Source organism: Schistocerca serialis, chromosome 4 (assembly GCF_023864345.2).
Source record: "Schistocerca serialis cubense isolate TAMUIC-IGC-003099 chromosome 4, iqSchSeri2.2, whole genome shotgun sequence".
NCBI lineage: Eukaryota > Metazoa > Arthropoda > Insecta > Orthoptera > Acrididae > Schistocerca > Schistocerca serialis.
In genome coordinates this window covers 524,920,879-524,941,864 of record NC_064641.1, presented here as the reverse complement: position 1 = coordinate 524,941,864, position 20,986 = coordinate 524,920,879, and the positions used below count along the sequence as shown (strand labels likewise).

Here is a 20,986-nt window from a genome sequence, read left to right as displayed (position 1 = left end):
TTTCAAGCTATGTCAGGTGCTGATAACGCTCACAAGAGTACGCGGCATCTTCGTGGCCTGCACGTTTGAAATTCTTAAGCTCCCTATTCAAACGGTGCTACTTGGAGGCTCTGACTAAAGCGGCCCGAAACCTGCGCCTCCTAAAAAACTTCTCGTGTTCAACAGTGACATGCAGTATAACACACCCCCACAATACGATCTCGCTAAAAATACGTTTACTGCTTGAGTTGGCCTAGTCGACGCCCTCTTGACAGGTATATATTGTCTCCTAACAATGTTCGTAGCATTACATTCAGCAAATCAATGAGTTTTTACTGGCTCAGAATTTTCAAACCCAATATGTGGTACATGCTCCGTCCATAGCACGCCGCTTTGAATCATCCTATTTACTGCCTGCTACCAGTACTACAGGTAATCTACTGTTTCTGTCTCAAGATTTTACAAGAGATCATTTTCCAGTTAGGACTAAAATGTAACGACATATTTCCACGAAACTACAGTTAATTTCTGTCTTACACCTAGCTTTATTTCGAATGCTACGAAGTATAAGACAAGGTAAAAATTAAACCAAAGAAAAGGTCGCATCAGTTCTCCAGTTCTAGGAAACGTGACATTATGCCAACGCAAAAACTATACATTATCATTAATTCAAGAATTATTAGGTACGAATTAAGTCAATATCCCTCTCTTCTCAGATCTCTTTTGATATTCGAATACTTACACGAGGCAGCGCTGTGCCTGTTTTTCGTGGCGTCGCTAAACCACGCTGTTAAATCTAATTCTGGTGGGACTTGGCAGTTTATCAGCCTTCGTTACGAGTTGTTCGTTCCACGAGTGATTTATGAACTTTGCCAGTCCTAGAATAAGCGTGACGCTCGTGCGCAATGCAATACTTCGGGTGAAGATATTCGTGGTAACGAAATATTACCGACTAAAAGACATTTCGTATTAATCACCGCACAATGCACAAAAATGTTCGACGTAGTTGAACATTCGTTCCTCCAAGTGTCATACACCGACCGAGATTTGAAGAAAAGACAGAACACAGGATGAAGCTACACTGAACAAGCACATTGTCTGTAAGAATGTTTAAATCCCTATGTTCAGCCTGCTCCATACGAGACTGTCGCAGCATACTTACGGAACAGTTGGCTTAGAACTTCGAAATTTGTAAAGAGCGCAGAAAATTTTTCTGGAAGATCAAGTCTATGAAAACTGATCGTCTGTAATCACCTTTCTAATCACTAAATATTCGTAGGTATACAGTCACAATGTATCAGTTACAAAACTTCATAGAAAATCCATAAATTGACGTTCTACATGAGATGAGAGACAGATGTCACAGAATTTTATTACGAGACGAAGGCGTAAGCTGAATGCAAGTGAGAGTTATTTAATCTATTTTGTGGTCAAAACAATGTACAAAATTTCAACAATTTTTTACATGGTGAGAGCGCTCACCTGATAACTGAGTGCACTCATCAGCCCTCTCAGAAACAGATACATCATCCTTTTGAAACAGTAAATACGAAATGATCACATAATTCGGCTTCGAATGGAAGTAAAATAGATCAACCATGGTAAAACTGCGAAGATCTCATACGCACATGATGTTACATAGCTCTGTAAGCTCTATAGAGATGGCAGATGAGATACACTATGTAATGTTCCATAGGAAATTTGGGCCAGAAAATGTTTCTGTGTTACATAGAAAATATCGACCCACTTTTTAAGTTTCGCATTGTTCAAATGGTTCAAATGGCTCTGAGCACTATGCGACATAACTTCTGAGGTCATCAGTCGCCTAGAACTTAGAACTAATTAAACCTAACTAACCTAAGGACATCACACACATCCATGCCCGAGGCAGGATTCGAACCTGCGACCGTAGCGGTCGCTCGGCTCCAGACTGTAGCGCCTAGAACCGCATGGCCACTACGGCTGGCTCGCATTGTTGATTCATGTTCTCAGAGTAGTTAATCCTGTTTTGTAATATAGCCGCATAATGCTTAACGTGACACAATCACCTAACATTGCAATTTCTCACCAATGCCTGTTGGATTGGGTCGTATATCATGCTCACTGACTAAATTAGCCAGAGGTACCTAAGACGTGCTGATAGATCTCTCGGGAGATGATCCATTGAACATTCGTGTTGAATTTGCGTTTGTGAAGATACGTAATTTCAACACTGTGACGTGTCAGAACAATATGTAGTTCCCGTAGGACACCATGTCGAGACAAGTTTGAGAAAAGTGGACATTTGGAGGTGTATGACTTGGTTTCTCGCCAAAATCTTTGAATTATATTGCTTTTTCTTGTGTAGATGCGTGAGAAATTTCACTTACAATCCTCTCTGCAGTCGGAGGAATACCTGACTGCACTGGTAATGTGTGTATCAGAACTTACTGCTCCTTACGTTGTGTCTAACGAACATCGTAGTTATCGTCGTTGTCGCCGTCGTCAGCTTCATCGTCATCGTCATCATCATCGCCATCGCCACCGTCATCATCTGCCATTTGACATATACAGCTGACCAATGTCTTCTCTGTAATTTTTGTCCGTTATTGTCTTCAACGAATTGTATTCCTACTGCTCATGCTGCCTTTCTTCCATTAGATCACGTTTTCTCATTTCTTGGAATCCAGCAAAGTATTTCCTTTTAACATTGACCATCTATTCGCCCACCTTCATTTCATTTTCACTATAATCTTAATTTTCAGTTTACTAATTCACTTACTCAGACAGTAGTCTTCTTTTTATCAACTCACAAGCTATAAGAAATCCTTAAAGAACCAAGCTTTAAGAGGAAGTGGATTTCAATCAACATAAGTATTACGTCTGGCTTGTTACATTTTACATCCAGCTATGGAATCTGCAGCAGACACAGTTTCCTAGTCCCTTCGTTTGCTTTCCTGTCTCTCCCAGTAATTACGAACGTTATATCTCCACTGCTCTCTGAACAACCCTTAGTTTTTGATTTGCCTTTCGCATTAAAAGTTCGCATCTCATTGCCATAAGCCAGAGCTAGTAATACACGTGATTGAAAGGCTTCCGTTCTGGATACATCTAGAGCTTGGCTTTCAAGACTCTATATAGTTTGCAAAATACATTTCCATTCTGTATTTAGTATTCCGTTTATTTATTTTTCTATATAACTAGCTGCGGTCTTCAACTGCCCCAAATAACTCATTAACTTATTATGGGACTTAGTTATTAATTTTTTGCCACTTAGTGCAATTGACTTTCAGTGATATTCACAAATTTACGAGAGACAGTCAAGTTAAAACGAGACATATTGAAAAAAGTAAGTAAACTGTTTATTATTTCAAAAATAATCGACTTAACTGTTAATAAATTTGTCCCACTGTGAACAAACCGATCAGTGCCTTCATGAAGAAATGTTTGCGGTGGCCTATGGAACCACGATTGTACCCAGGCGTGTACATCCTCGTCCGAAACAAATCGACGGCCGCGAATGTTTTTCTTCGGGGCTCCAAAAATAACGAATTCTCATAGGAGAAACCGGAACTTAATGAAAGACGTGTATGGGCTTCCCATCGAAGCTTCTGCAGTGTAGTCGAAACAACCTGCCAACAACATCACGCCTCACATGATGCCAAGGAAGTTTCGAGCACGTTGCAGAAGTTGCATAGCGAAACCCTTGCAGAGCCTCCATTAAGTGCCGCTCTCTTCCCATGCGATTTATGATTTCCATATTTTTGAGCCCTGCCTCACAGTAGGATATTTGTTAGCAAAATATGACAGTATACATGTGATGTGTAACGACAGTGAAAGAAGCCTATGCCCATTACAGTGCCACAAGTTCCTCCAAAAAATCGTAACACAACATACACACACAAATGTCATACCAACAAATATAAATCCACCTGATGATGGAGGTTTAACCCTTTAAAACCAGTCGTGGAGATAAATAAACTGTGACTGGTAACAGTAAATTTGTTGGTTCATTTACGGATAAATGTATTAACAGTTGTGGCTATTACTTTTGAAACAGTAAACAGTTACCCTACGTTTCTTCCGTCTGTCTTGTTTTCGTTGATTGCCCCTTATACATTCCTGTTGAAGTTTCTTTGCACTAGAGTCCCACAGTTACATTGCCACCAGGTAAAAAACGCGGCTCACACATGTTCCATTAATCGTAATTCCTTCATAGTTTTCGCAGTTCAAGAATATGAAAACTCCTTCTGAGTACCCGGAATTCCGGTGATAGAAAATCTACTTCTCCTCTTTAAATTATGAATTTTCCACTGCCTTCATGCAGTCTAATAAAAGCGGTAACTATGATACGGGTATTCATCAGGATACAAAGATATGTCGAATCGAATAACAGCCTTGTTTGTCGAGGGTTTAGCACAGATTTTGTGGATAATGGATCGAAATCATTCAGAATCTATGAACACCATAACGTAGTGGACGTCGTCATTAGTGCGAGACCTTAATTGTGAGCCGATTTTTCTTTCCGTGTAAAATGGTAGAGTATTACTTTCGGACATAATCACTATTAAAACTGTTACATTCAAATATAAAACTGCTTTTATATTCCCTCTGCGAACTGTAAAAGTATACAACAATAATTGTGAAGAACCTTGTTACACTATGTGATCAAAAGTATAAGTATCCGGACGCCTGACTGAAAACGACTTACAACTTCGTGGAGCCCTTCATAGGTAATGCTAGAATTAAATATGGTATTGGCCCACCCGTAGCCTTGATGACAGCTTCCACTCTCGCAGGCATACTTTCAATCAGGTCTGGAAGGTTTCTTGGGGAATGGCAGCCCATTCTTCACTGACTGCTGGACTGAGGAGAGGTATCGATGTCGGTCGGTGAGGCCTGGCACGAAGTAGGCGTTCCAAAACATCCCAGAAGTGTTCTATAGGATTCAGGTTAGGACTCTGCACAGGCCAGTCCATTACAGGGATGTTACTGTAATGTAACCACTCCGCCACAGGCCGCGCATTATGAACACGTGCTCGATCGTCTTGAAAGATGCAGTCGCCATCCCCGCTCAGGAGTGGGAAGCTAGAAGGTGCTTAAAACATCCATTTAAATCTGTGATGTGACAGTGCCACGCAAAACAACAAGGGGTGAAAGCCCCCTCCATGAAAAACACGACCACACCAAAATACCACCGCCTCCGAATGTTGCTGTTGGCACGCTGGTAGATGACGTTCACAGGGCATTCACCACACCCCCACCCTGCCGTCAGATCGCCACATTGTATACCGTGGTTCGTCACTCCACACAACCATTTTTCATCACTCCACACAACCATTTTTCACTGTTCAATCGTCCAAAGTTTACGCTCCTTACACCACGCGAGGTGTCGTTTGGCATTTACCGACGTGATGTGTGGCTTATGAGCTGCCGCTCGACTATGAAATCCAATTTTTCTCACCTCCCGCCTAACTGTCATAGTACTTGCAGTGGATCCTGATGCAGTTTGGAATTCTTGTGTGATGGTCTGGATAGATCTCTGCGTATTACACATCACGACCCTCTTCAACTGTCGGCGGTCTCTGTCAGTCAACAGATGAGGTCGGCCTGTACACTTTTGTGCTGTACGTGTCCCTTCACGTTTCTTCTTCACTATCACATCGGAAACAGTGGACCGAGGGATGTTTGGGAGAGTGGAAATCTCTCGTACAGACGTATGACACAAGTGACACCCAATCACCTGACCACGTTCGAAATCCGTGAGTTCCGTGGAGCGCCCCATTCTGCTCTCTCACGATGTCTAATGACTACTGAGGTCGCTGGTATGAAGTACGTGGCAACAGGTGGCAGCACAATGGACGTAATATGAAAAACACATGATTTTGGTGGTGTCCGGATACTATTTATCACATAGTGTATGTAGCAAAGTCCGATACGAGTAAGTTATTGTGAATTTCTCTTCCAATTTCTAGAATACGTCACGCTCCAAGAAATGATAACTATACTGGTATCTAATGCAGTCGGACAGACAGAACTACAGGATTTGTAGAATTAGCTGTGCGACTACAACACTGAATAAATCAAAACCTAGTTCCTTCGTTCTCTCGGCGCACGGATGCGAAAATGGAAGCTGAGGAAATAAGTGAGCACAGTATTTAAAAGCAGTCTACTTTGCTCAGTAGTACTTACTAGGGTCTCGGTATTGAGTACGTACGAGATGGCTGCTGTTCTCGAGCCAGTCTAGAGCAGATTGCTGGAATAGGGGAGCAAGTCACGTGACTGGAAAAAAGCGCCATTGGTCGGCAGAACTACATGCCTGCGTCTTGTTCATCTGTTGTAGAATTATGGAGGATATACTGTGAACGCATATGATGATTTTTCTAGAAACTGAAGAATTCTTGTTCCGGAATCAGTATGCTTTCCATAAGCTCTAATGCTGTGAAATCCAGTTTGTTTTGTTCATTCCCTGGATCCAGGAGTCGGAGCTCTGATTTATGCTGCTTTTCTGACTTCCTGAAAGCCTTAGATACAGTTCCGTACCTTCAACTAGCAAACAAAATGCGAGAGTTCGTAATATCCAAGAAAATATACGACTGGATGGAAGATTTCCCACGAAACGTGACTCAATATGTCGTTCTTAATGGATAGGCATCATGAGAAACAAAGGTAGTGTGGCAGCACGCCTGATGATGTACTTACTATCTGGAAGATAGCGCCTGTGGTCCTATGTTGCTGTTCACAAAGGCCGGCCGAAGTGGCCTTGCGGTTAAAGGCGCTGCAGTCTGGAACCGCAAGACCGCTACGGTCGCAGGTTCGAATCCTGCCTCGGGCATGGATGTTTGTGATGTCCTTAGGTTAGTTAGGTTTAACTAGTTCTAAGTTCTAGGGGACTAATGACCTCAGCAGTTGAGTCCCATAGTGCTCAGAGCTATTTGAACCATTTGTTCACAAAGGACCGAGTTGTGTACAGGGACGCGGCGACGACTGAAGCTTGTTACGAAATGCGTGGACAGCAGTTAGTTGTTTAGTGCCTGGTGGGAATATTGTCAGCTGATTCTAAACATAAACAAATGTTAAAATTTTGAACTTAGCTGCTGTTCAGTAACGGTGAATGTAAATGAATGATTTGAGAGACTTAGCCAACGAGTTGACTGGCTGGTACGTAGTTTGTGTGGCCATGAGCCGCATAGCATCAGCCAGATACGGGACGTTTCACTGACTTTTAATTCCATGTACATTATAATGTGAAGACTTTTAAGCTTAGCCCAACCCCAATGGGAAATGATTTTTAACGGATTTATTTGATTTTGCTTATGGTCACAGATACAGCGTTACTTGACAAGAGCTTCTAGACTCTGAAATTTGTCGTCGCCAATATATGATTTTGCATCTATATGTACTTCTGAGGAATAGAATTTTACAGTTGCTGAAACCATGGTCAATGGTTGTTAATGCAACATATTTGCTGAGTCTCTCAAATCACACATAAACAAATGTAATGTAATGTGCGTAAATAACGGAAAATATTCGGTATCGTTTGACCACGCGATTGGCCATCAGTTACCGAAATCAGTAACGGCCCTCAAGTATCTGGAAGTGTGTGTAAGGAGAGGTTTAATGTGCAACAAGTACAACCTTGGGTAAGGAACATGCGAGACTCAGATTTATTGGAAGAATTCTAAGCACGAGTCTTTCACAGATCAAAGAGTTCGCTTACAACACTCTCACTCAAGCAGTTATACACTCCAGGTAGTCAGGATAGTTGTAAAGTGCATGAAACATGTTTAAAATATCGACTCTATATAATGCAAGAATGACACATATATAAACGACAAGGTATCAAAAGTTTTATTTTTGGGAGGGGGGAGGGGACGGGGGGGCGGGAGGGTATCCGTCGATCGCAGTTGCTGGAAATGACGATGAACCAAGCAAAGAAAAAATTTTATGTGCCGGAATTTGCCCGTTGCTAATCGGTAGTAAGTCTGCAAAGAGCTTTCCGCGGCAAGTTTCGCAGGACACCACCAGTTTACAAGAGCGTAGTGGAGTGATACACGAAATTTAAGAAGGACGGTTGGCTGTGCGATGCAAACTATTCGAGACGACCGGGCGTGTCGGAATAAACAGTGGATTATGTGAGGGACGTTACGAAGACCCACGAAGGCTACCTATCGACTAAGCGCAGAACTAAGCCCTCGTCAGCCAAAAGTGTGGAATATCCTTCGTAAGCGATTAAGAGTCAAGCCGCACAAATTGCAGCTTCTGCAAGCAAGAAGCCTAGACGACAAACTGCGCCGCCAGCAGTTCTGCGCTGATGTGCGGAACCAACTCGAAAACGACGATTTCGCAATCAGATTAATCTTCAGTGACGAAGCCACTCTTTGTCTTTCGAGAAAGGTCAACCGATACAACTCACACATATGGCGACAAAGAATCCACAAGCAACTGCCGAATACGTCCAGGATGCCACGAAAATTAATATGTTCTATGCTGTATGCAACAAGACAGTCAATGGACCCTTCTTCAATGAGGAAACTGCCAATGGCATCACCTGTCTCGACATCTCTATAATTGTAGCTCATGCAACAGATTGAAACGCTACAGATTGAAACTGATAGCAAGCATTTCATATTTTAATAAAATGGCGTCCTCCAAATTTTTATATTTATATATGAGAGTACCCGAATTATCCGTTGTTGCGGCCGCTGACTTGACACTACTCGATTCGGGTGGTCACAACGGCCGCCAGATTTGACGCCCTGCGATATTTTCTTGTGGGACAACGTCAAGAATAGTGTTTATTTTGCACCTCTACCACAAAAGCTCTAAGGCTTACAACAGCAGTAGCTGTTCCTACCGTCACTCCTGATATGCTGGTTCGGGTACGGTCAGAATCTGATTATATGTGTGCCCTGTGACGAAGAGTGAACGAATAGAACATTTATAAATACTGTAAGAAACTAAGAGTGTTTGCATTTGAAATATTGCATTTTTTGTTAAGTTTTTCTTGGCAATTTAACTGTACAGATTAAATGTTTCATGGACTTTATAATTATCTTGTATTGTTCGTGTGTCTACGACCATTACGTAGTTCCATTAAAGGAAGAGGCGGAAAAGAGTCAAAGAATAGTAGCACCATTCTTTACGGATTTGCTTAGTCAACGTGAGAGTGACACAGAGATCCTCAAAGTCCTCCAAAGGGAGACATTACAAGATAATTGGCGTGCTTTATGGACAGCATTACTCGTGAAATTCTGAGAACCGATGTTCCAAATCGAATCAAACAAAATCCTGCTTCCTCTAATAGACACACTGACGGAAAAAAATCGCAGCACCGAGAAGAGGGTGTACGACACAAACGAAAGTTTAGTATGCGTGTATCAACATCTGAAAGATGATACTTATTCTGATTTCGCGCCAGTCGCATGAGAGTGGCGTCAGTAGCGCCAATAGCGCCAATATGAGGATACAAATCAGTTTTAAATACTTTGAGACTGGACGTAGTGAGTCGATGTTAGTCAAGAATGCCTTTAAGGCAACAAAGAGCCATTACCAATATTCTACTGAGTTTGAACGAGGTCGTGTAATAGGACTACAGGAAGCTGGATGTTCCATCAGGGATAGTGCAGAGAGACTTGGCAGGAATGTAGCCACTGTACATGATTGCTGGCAGCGTTGGTCACTGGAATGTATGGTAGCAAGAAGACCGGGCTCTGGACGCCCACGTGGCACTAGCGAGAGGGAAGGTCATCGTGTTCGGCGTACGGCTCTCACGCTTTGTACTGCATCTGCAGCAGCAATTTGAGCAGCATTTGGCATCACAGTAACACAACGAGCTGTTATAAATCGGTTGCTTCAAGGACAGCTCAGAGCCAGAAACCCCGGTAGCGTGCATTCCACTGACCCCAAACCATCGCCATTTTCGACTTCAGTAGTGTCAAACGAGAGCTCATTGGGGGGCAGGTTGGAGGCCAGTTGTGTTTTCTGATGGAAACTCGTTCTGTCTCGGTGCCAGTGATGGCCGTGTTTTGATTAGGAGGCCAGTTGAGGGCCTGTAACCAACCTGTCTGCGTGCTAGAGACACTGGACCTATACCTGGAGTTATGGTCTGGGTTGCGATTTTGTATGACAGCAGGAGCATTCTAGCCGTCATTCCACATACCCTGACTGCAAATTTGTACGTCAGAGTGGTGATTCGACCTGTTGTGCTGCCATTCATGAACAGCGTTCCCTGAAGTGTTGTCCAACAAGATAACGATCGCCCATATTCACCTGTTGTAATTCACTATGCTCTACAAAGTATCAACATGTTACCTTGGCATGTTCGATCACCGAACCTGTCTCCAATCGGGCACTTACGGAACATCGTGGGACAAAAATTTCATTATCATCCATGAACAGCATTAACCTTGCCTGTATTGACCGAACGAGTACAACAGACTTGGAAGTCCATCCCACAAACTGACATTCAGCACCCGTAAAACACAAAGCATGCACCTTTGCATGCTTGTATTCGGTAATCTGGGGGGTTACACCAATTATTAATGTACTACCATTTCACATTTGCAATGGCTTATCTCGCGCTTACATAAACCTGTGACCTCCCAGTGTTAATCACTTAAATGTGTTACCTAAGCAAATGTATTCTCGAAATTTCGTTACTATACATTAATTATTTTTTGGAGTTGCAAATTTTTCGTCAGTGTATCTTGCGTAATGACCACAAGGCTAAAGCTAGAGAAACGCCACACACTGCACAGTGACTTACGGTGCACAAATTTATTTTATTTATTACTTATCACTTTCCTTGAAACCACTTGAACCAAAGACATATGGCCATGGAACGAATCAGTACATAGTTTACATAGTTAAAATTAGAAAATGTATAATCCAAAGAAAATAATGAAATGAAGGGGAAAATTTTGAGCGAGTGTAAAATGAACTTCGTAATTACCATTTCCTTCGCTGGGAGTGTTCTTGACAAGTCCCCAAAATAGTCCCAAAATATGGTACCATAGACGATAATACAGCGCATGTAAGCAAAGTAAATAAGCCTTAGCCTTTCAGAGTGAGAGATAGTACAGATTATTCTTCTAGTGTAGGTAGCAGCATTCAATTTTTCCACAACATCTTGAACACGATGGTTCCAAGAAAGTTACCCATTTACACATTCCGAAGAATTTATAATGGCCGATCTTACTGACTGAGCACTTTGTGACAAAAGATTTCGCTTTTACACGAGCTCCGCGTCACAAACTGTATCTTGCGTTTAGTTGCAGTCCAGTGTCAATCTCTTCTCTGAATGCCTCTAGTTGATGTTACTAACTAGTTAAATTATTTACATTGCATTCTTCGTTGTTCAAAATAAGTATAGTATCACCTGCAAAGAGAAATAATTTTCGAGTCATCTGTCTTGTTTATTGACAGATCATTAATATGCATCAAGAAATGTAGCGGACCCAGAACGGCACCCCTCGTGGTACCTCCCCCCTCCCCCCACACACTTTACATAAGCTCATTCAGATTCAAATCTCTTCCCTGTTTGTGAACCCCAGAGAAAAACCTTCTGCTTTCTGATTTCAAAATATGAAGTGAGGATTGGCTGAGTTTTCTTCCCTGGTCCCATAACGTCATAATGTTCCAACGTATGCAAAAGTGTTGCATGGACCACACAATCAAATACTTCTGTTAAATCAAAGAACACAATTACTCTTCTCAACCTATCATTTTCCCGGCTTCTTTCTCAGACTCAAAAGAATAAACGGTATTTTCTGTGGATACTTGTTCCGTGGAGCTGAAGCTGCGAGTCTGATAACAAATTAAGTGTTCTGAATTGTGCCATTGCTCTCCTATACACTGCTTTCTAAAAACTGTTAAAAACGCCGGTAGCATAGAAACTGGCCGTTAATTGTCTTTAGTAACTCTTTATCCTTTTATGTAAACTGATTTCCGAAATAATACAAGAAGAACTACATTTCATAAGCCTTTTCATTTTTCATCATTTCTAAGGAAGTCCCTACTTCCTAGAGCTCTAATAATTGATTCAGTTTCATTGTTTCTTATTTCTTGTAGATTCAAGTGGTATAATTATCTCGGACCACTAGCTTTAAAGAGTTCTATATACTTAACTGTACAATAAATTTTTGGTCTGACACGTCGACTATTGACAAAAAGTGATTATTCAATAGTTTGCACGACTCTAGTGGATTACTACCGTTTCTTTAATTTTCATACACAACCGGTGTAATATGTTGAGCACCCATTTTCTACCCTGATATCTCTTCGACAATTGATCATAGACACTGATGGAAGTGGAAAGTGCTACACTACGAACACGATGAGGGAACGCTACGAAGATGATACTTCCGTATTCCCAAGCCTGTCCTACATGTTGATTAAAATTTCATACTTATTCATGCTTATCTTCTCATTCCTGCAGATGAAGACTGGTTTGGCTACATGATGACTACTGGGTGTGTCTAACGTTAATGGAACTTTTCGGGTAAAGATCACAATAAAGCATATCCAAAAGACGTGCACGTGTAGCTCATCGCCATTTTCGGACTTTGAGAAAGATAGAATCATTGGTATAAGGGACATGGGAGCATTGTACCAAAAAATTACACAGACATTGGCCATAGTGCAAAGAATGCAGAATAAATCAAAGGGGACGATATCGATAAAAGTGTGGCAAGAAGAGCAGCACCAGTTCCTTTGATGAGGACCACCCCACGAGAAGATAGTAGGATTGTTCGACTGATTCTGGTGAAGTGACAGGTGATAAAGCTGAAATCGGGGAGCAGAGTGTCAGCACGATTTGTCGACAACAGACTACTAAAAGCTGGGCTGAAGTTTCTAGTTGCGTCTTTACCCGATGAAACCATGCCGCAGATTTACATGGAGTAGAGCCAGAGGCAACTGGGGCAATGAGAGGCATTCTCTGGTATTCAGCGATGAGTCTCGCTTTTGTTTGTGAGAGTTAGATCGCCGCCAACGTGTTCACTTGAAAGGCTAGTAAGAGGTCACGAGGACCAGTGCTTCTCGAGAGCCTCGCCTCTCCAATTTCTGCAATTATGCTGTGGGGTGCTATTGTATATAACAAAACGACTGATCCGGAAATTGTTGAAGGAAGGCTGGATGGTTGCTAGTATATGGCAAGAATGGTAAATTCTGTTTTCGTAACCTTCATGTCCAGGGTGACTAATGACAGATTTCAGCAGGATAATGCTAGTTCACGCTACAAACGCCTTAAAAACTGTCCAAATGCTTGACTGGCCTGCCCAGTCCCCTAATTTATCAACAATAGAGCATGTCTGGGATGGAAAGTCGTATACTTCTTACCAGCCCCCACCTAGCACTCTCTTTCAACTGACAAAGGATATGTTTCGGAAATAGCCAGAAATTTCTCAGTTTGAATATCAGAGGCTGTTTGCTTCAGTGCCACAACGAATACAAGAATGTAAAACATGTGATAAGGAGATAATGTAGTCATGAAACATGTTGTAGTAAATGTATCACAAGTTTGACAACAGGTGCGTAACAGTCTCAGTACTGAAAATGTATTTGTTCCCTTGTCAACTGATGTTGATGTTCGAATGGAATAGATATTAATGCCGGCTATGTCACGAACATCTCCACAAAGTTTGACAAACATCAGACTGGTCCTATGTGACGTACACCTTCTATTTCCGACAGTCTAGTTTCGCTTACAGTTCGATTGATGTAAAGTATTGTTTTAGTCTGTCAGAAGGCGTTCTTCAGCGCTTTCAGTTTTGTCAGTAGCGAAATTCTTTAACTTGGTTGACACTGTCCAAGCTCGCGTTTGCGCATACATGATATACGATTGCCGATTACGTATCCAGATGGAGCTGTAGAAGCATGCATGATTAATGATGGTGAGAAGCTAGTATCGTATGTTGTAATTTCTTTCGACATAATCCGATGGCACCCTTCTTGAAACTGACTGAACATTCTCGTACGATTGCAGGTGAAATGTCCGGAATGCCGGGCGGAACACCGCATCCCGTACCAGGGCGTGCAGGGCTACCCCACCAACGTCACCCTGCAGCGCTTCCTGGAGCTGCACATCGAGATCACGGGAGAGCTGCCGGACCCCACCAGCGGCCAGATCATGGAGCGCTGCTCCGTCTGCTCGGAGAAATCCTACTGTTCGCTCTGCGTCCACTGCGACAAGAAGGTCTGTGCCGACTGCAAGGGCGCCCACATGGATATCCTACGCCGCGAGATCACACGCATCAACAACCAGGTAACGCCAACTCTTACTCTCCCCGACAGAAGCAATACTGTCGCACAGAACCGTGTGCCGGTAATAAAGCGCTTACTCTTCTCTGACCCTACACTTCATTGTCTCTACAAAACATTTCCAACAGTCCAATTTCTCATCCACTACAGCCCATTTCCGCAGTTTCTCCATGATTCCATCGATCACTTGGTTCTTGGTCGACCCCGTCCTCTTAGACTTTCCATCTAATATTCTTCTCTCTACTTCCGAATCATTCACCCGAGCCATGTGCCCCACCCATCTCAATCCAGCTGATTTCGCTATTATTCTATTAGGTGGCTGGCTCTTCCTATATAGTATACGAATCAAGATAGTATTTCGTCCCCCATTTTCCTTTTTCACAGGCTGGGCCAACGATTCATTGATGTGCCTGTTTCCCAAAGGCATCTAGCATTCCAACACCTTTTCATATTAATGACTAAGTTTTCTAGGCATATGTAAGCACTTATCTTATGAATGTGAGTTAAAAATTGTCAGCAACATATTCTTTAGTGCAAAATAAGATCTGCTGTCTTCTATTAATCTTTGTTTTATTTCATAAGATACAGCATTTGTGTAGGTAACTGTCGATTCTGGATATTTTAGTTAATCAACTCTTTCGAAAGTATAATTGCACAAAGGTATTGAGGATGGCAGGTTCTCCTTGCTTGCTCTCCCACTAGCCATACATTTTGTTTTCTGCGAGTTCATATTCAATTCCATATTCCTGCTGACCTGCTGAAGTGTGATGAATGTAGCTTCCATTGCCTTCCAGATTCTTGCAATTATCTATATATTTAATCTGCACAAGCAAGTATCTGTACGGATTTTCAGAAGATCATTCCCCTGATTAGCAAGTTTGCATCCTTCTTAGAAGTGCGCAGCTCGTGGTCTAGTGGCTAGCGTTGCTGCCTCTGGAACACGGCGTCCTGGGTTCGATTCCCACTAGGGTTGGGGATTTTCTCTGCCCGAGGACTGGGTGTTTGTGTTGTCCTCATCATCTCATCATCATAAATCATGACTGTGGCTACAGTGGACAGTGTAAAAAATTGGACTGTGAAAAAATTGAGACTTTGTACGGAAGCTGATGACCGCGCAGTTGAGCGCCCTGCAAACCATACATCATCATCCTTCTTAACGTTCTCATAGGCAATATTAAAAAAGAAACACGCAGCCCATCACCGTGCCTTACACCGTCTTGTACGACTGTGTCTAATGGATCAGACACAATTCCTCCCATTCAAATATTATTGTGTACCTCATGCTTAACAATTATCCGGCAGTTGCTAGTTCAGTCCAAGCAGGGTACAGTTGCTCTCTATTCGTGTATCGTATTTTCTGTGAGGTTGAATTTAGGGACAAGCCCATCATTTGCCCAAATGATCGTGGAAATCCGACTAAACAGCCCCCCCCTCCCTCTTACACACATACACTCACACACACACACACACACACACACACACACACACACACACACACACACACCACCCTCGACCAAAGTTTTCGGGAGATTTCCTTCGATTAATATGCGAATGCTGGAACTCCCTTCCCAAATATTCCCAACTGGTATTCCGCCTGCCCTACCCCCAGTGTACATTAGGCTCAAAAACCGCAACTCTTTAAACGATCGGAACTCACACAGCCGGCTCTGCCGGTTGGAGTAAAGAATGAAAATTAAAAACAAAAAAATTGAACTACAACAATTTAATTTCTTCTTCACTGCCCTAATATGTATTAATTTCCAGAATAGGCTGCTATACGTTTATGAAGGCACAATGAATCTAAAACACTGGTTATGGCACTTCAGAACTCAGGCAACAAGTAAACCAGATAGTGACAGGCATCAGTTGTACAAAATATCGAAATATTCCTACATTACCCTCGAAAAGTTTGTAAACATCTTGTTGCGTATTATAATGGAGTAATATCGGAATGAGCTATGTGAGTAATTGGTTAGAATACAGAATAGCATGCTCAAATAACGATTAATAATGAATCTTACAATATTGTACAGATAACTACTGGACATATACGTACATATTGGTACATACTGATATCGCTCAGTTTCATATAAACTGACTTTACCTGTCCAAACGACGTACCTCTACATAGCCTGAGTTCTCAAATGTTCCGCCCCTAATGTGGCAAACTAGTTTTGATTTTTTAGTCACTTAGTGTTAGACATGTTTGAACTACTGTCCTATCTCCAGAAAAAAATTTTCATTCAGCAGTGGCCAGTGATAAAGTGGAGATGGACTGTGCCTTTACGCCATATTTTTTTTTTTTTTTTTTGCTCTAGTGGCGAGTTGCTGTACTGTGGCACGTGAAATTCAAAGGGTGCCAGCATTGGACACTAGTACCTGAAAAGAAACAAACATTAATTGTCTAACTTCAGTTTTAGAGCTGACAATTATAAGTTTATGACAACTCCTGGCCGGCCGGGGTGGCCGAGCGGTTCTAGGCGCTACAGTCTGGAACCGCGCGACCGCTACGGTTGCAGGTTCGAATCCTGCCTCGGGCATGGATGTGTGTGATGTCCTTAGGTTAGTTCGGTTTAAGTAGTTCTAAGTTTTAGGGGACTGATGACCTCAGCAGTTGAGTCCCATAGTGCTCAGAGACATTTGAACCACTTTTGAACAACTCCTGTGTAAACTTTTGACTACATAACCAACACATTTTTGTGCAGGTGCGGAGAGGGATTCACCGATTACAAGACGCCCTATCCCTCGTGGAGAAGAATCAGATCACATTGCTGAATAACTGCACGTCGGTAACAGAAGAAATAGATGAGATCTACCGCCGGCTGATGAAGGCGCTGAAGGACCGAACCGAGTCGCTGCGGTCAGAAATCGAGCGCTACCAGAGCACGGAGCAGCGCAACCTGCGCACCCTCAAGGACAACCTGGAGCAGGAGCTCTCCAACATCCAGAGCAACTGCGAGCTCGCCGACAAGCACATGAACGACAACGTCGACTGGGACGACTGCGAGCTCATGGACGCCAAGGAGATCTTTCTCAAGACGGTCGAGTTCATCCGTAACTTCGAGTACGAGAACGTCGACTACACGCGCAGGGTTCGCTTCTCGATGGCGACGGACCCGAACCAGCTGGTGCTGCACGTGGCGAACTACGGAGACCTGACCATCGCGTCGCCCTACCCGAGTATGGCCGTCCCGGGCGTGGGGGGCAGTGGCGGCGGCGGAGGCGGGCTGTTGCAGCCGCCGGCCGCAGGCCCGGGTCTGATGCGGTCCAAGAGCGACCACCGGCTGGCGTCGCAGTTCCGCCAGGAGGAGCGCGGTGGCTACTTCGATGGGGAGGGAGGCGGGCCGTCGGCAGGTGGCCGAGCGTCGCCTCTCGGCGGTCGCAAGTTCGGCGAGCGCTACAGCAGCCGCGGCTACGGCGGCGGCGAATCTTCGAGGTAAAAGTCGCAATCTAGTCTTAACTACGAATTACGTTCAAGTTGTATCACCTCCAATTTATTTTCTCACGACTTGAAACAGAAAGATGCAACTGGTTTTGAAACAAGCTTGCACTCGTTGTGGACGCGTGACAGAGATGGCAGCACTGTACAGCACACAGAGGCGTGCGTGAGGACTGACTCTGATACGTAATATGGCGAAAATTGTCCTCCAGGTGGGTGCCACGAATGATGGCTGTCGGATGACCACATGGTTGCGTGCGTGGCTTGTTTCCAGGCAATGTTGACGCGTGATGCGGTATGGATCGGGTTTCTTTCCATCGATTGTGAGAATGTATGAGACATGGTTGCTTTTACCCAATTAGCGTACCAGACTCCTAACGAAGCGTTCGCAGCGGCCATGGAATCATGCCGTCAACGTTGCGAAAAATGCATACAACTGCATGAACATTACTTCGCAAAGGCTCACAGTTTTCGTGTGATGTCTGTGAGAAAAAAATCGGAGGTGTTATGACTTGAATGCGCCACGTGTATTGCTTCTGGAACGGCTGGCTCAAAGTGTTTACAGATGGATCGGAAACACTAGGCGTCTCCTCGAGAACAGCTTTCTAGATGAGGTATACATGTAGGGCCGATCCTATTGCTACCCACAGAAAACTCCGTGCCGTGTTATTAGCTGCCTTACAGGCAGGCACAGATCCAAAGCAGGGGGGAGGGGTGTCATTAGGCTCATGACCCCCCCCCCTTCCCCTAAACAGTATTTTACTAGAACCATTTATATTTTCATTTATATTAATTTCCAAAAATTTCAGGTCTCTCTCGGAGAATACTGTATCGTGTGAACTAATAGTCTCCAAAATAGAAATTAATTTAAAAAATTACAAACTTCTTTTAACTCCGAATATTTTTCAGTAGCGTTTTTGAGATTACGCTATGTGCATTTATCTGCAACCTTAATGGCTTTAGAAAACATTAAAACGCAGAAAGGCGCCTTTTCGCAGCCTGATCAGTCCGACTACCAACAATAAATCTGACACTGTGAGTCCACAACCGGAACCGGAAAACTACCGGAAACCGAAGAACCGCAAAACAGAGGGGGGAAAGATGCTACACTAAAGAAAACTAACAGAAAGACTAAATTTCCCAAACGTAGGTGGAAGAGACAGAAAGATACAGAATTCCAACCATTTATATGCCTGCGAAGCTGTAGCCTGCAGATTTGTGTTCACAATCTTAGAGCTAAGTGAAATACTGAAATGGCCAGTGCATAGTCCGACTTTATATCGTATAAATTATAAATTATCAAGTTGTCGAAGCTGTGTAAGTTTGCTGCAATTATAGTTCTTAAAACATTTTCATGGCTCAGGAATTTCTCACATTTTTGGACAAATATTTTTCAGCAATGTATTTGTTGATCAAACTATATAAAATATAGCATACAGGGTGAATTTTTCCACCTTGTAGAAACTCTAGAGATTGATCGATGAGAGGATACGGAACAAAAGAGGTCTAATGAACTTTTGCCCGGAAATGCATGGTTTTTATGCTAGAGATTATTTATTCAATCATACTTTGTTACGGAGACTGCGATCTAATATGCGCTTTACCATGCAGCCACAACTACAATATGCGTGGCTTCCTTCTACAAGGTGGTACCGTTCCTTTTACGTCATGCCATAGCTCCCTCTCCTGTCATAGTAATTGGTGATGTTGTGTCCGATGCGCTTCTCTTGCTGACTCACCTTATAGTGGATACCATATAGAGTTGTACACAATTGTTCCGTATTCGAATCGAGAGCTTGCCGACATGGTGTTTACTTACGAAAAGGCAAAAGGCAACGGGCGGCGGACAGTAAGGCTGTATCAGGAGACCTATCCCCGCCGACAACAATCACAACACTCAGTGTCTGCAATAATGTTTCGCCGTTTGTCTGACACAGGGTCGTTCCAGAATCATGAAGGACATATTCGAAATGTTCGGACACCAGACTTGGAGGAAAATGGGATTAACTCTCTGGAAGGTGACCGCCGCGTCAGTACCAGTCAGCTGGTCTACCAGTACAGGGTAGGCCAGACGACCGTGTGGAACATCTCCATGACAGTTGTTGCTACTCTTATCACTTACAGCGTGTGCAGAGCTTACTAGCGACAGACTTTCCACATCGGGAGCAATTTTGTCACTGGTTTCTTCACCAGGCAACCACCATTTCTGGATTTGTGTCATCCATCGTATTAACACATGAGGCCACCTTTACGCGGAGTTCAGCTTTCATAACAGTCATCTGTGGGATAGTGTGCAGAACCCTCATGGTATGGTAACAGAGAATCATAAGCGTCGGTGCAGTCGGAAATGTATGGGCTGGGATAATTGGCGACCGTATTTTAGGACCACTCTTACTTCCACGTCGTGTAACAGGCCGGAATTTTCGGCGTTTCTTGCAGGTGACCTTGCCTCTCCCGCTGGAAGAAGTGCGATTGATGATTCGAAGGGTTAGGTGGCCGCTTCGCTGTTAACGTCGCGAAGCATCTCAATAGTGCCTTCCTTGGCCGATGTACCGGGGTCCCGTTGGTGGCCTGCTCGTTCATCGGACCTCAGCACGGGCGGTTTCTGGTTATGGTGGTATCAAAACTATCGTGTAAGCAGAGTGCGTTCCAGATCTGGAGATACATGAGCAGCGTATTGATACTGTCTTTGACGGTATTTGGATGCAGCCTGGCCAGTGTGAACATGTGAGGCAGAACATACTATGGCACGTACGCGCTTCCGTTGAGGAACATGAGAACCATTTTCAACACATACTGTAACTGCGGCTGGACGGTGCAGTCTCTCAAACAATGTAGTTGTTGTTGCGGTCTTCAGTCCTGAGACTGGTCTGACGCAGCTCTCCATGCTACCCTATCCTGTGCAAGCTTCTTCATCTCCCAATACTTACTGCAACCTACATCCTTCTGAATATGCTTAGTGTGTTCATCTCTTGGTCTCCCTCTACGATTTTTACCCTCCACCCGGCCCTCCAATACTAAATTTGTGATCCCCTGATGCCTCAGAACACGTCCTACCAACCGGTCCCTACTTCTTGTCAAGTTGTGCCTCAAACTCCTCTTATCCCCAATTCTATTCAATACCTCCTCATTAGTTATGTGATCTACCCATCTAATCTTCAGCACTCTTCTGTAGCACCACATTTCGAAAGCTTCTATTCTCTTCTTGTCCAAACTATTTATCGCCCATGTTTCACTTCCATTCATGGCTACACTCCATACAAATACTTTCAGAAACGACTTCCTGACACTTAAATCTATACTCTATGTTAACAAATTTCTCTTCTT

At 43.4% G+C, this 20,986-nt stretch overlaps 1 protein-coding gene across 4 annotated transcripts in view; it reads left to right on the top strand.

Moving 5' to 3' along the window:
* The window catches only part of LOC126475246 (RING finger protein nhl-1), a 288,062-nt gene that overhangs the window by 225,590 nt on the left and 41,486 nt on the right, over positions 1-20,986 (top strand). For all 4 annotated transcript variants that reach the window (XM_050102942.1, XM_050102941.1, XM_050102939.1 and 1 more), the window contains 2 exons: positions 13,946-14,224; positions 16,926-17,656. In XM_050102942.1, the coding sequence (XP_049958899.1) occupies positions 13,946-14,224; positions 16,926-17,656 (1,010 nt within the window). The remainder of the gene's footprint in view (positions 1-13,945; positions 14,225-16,925; positions 17,657-20,986) is intronic.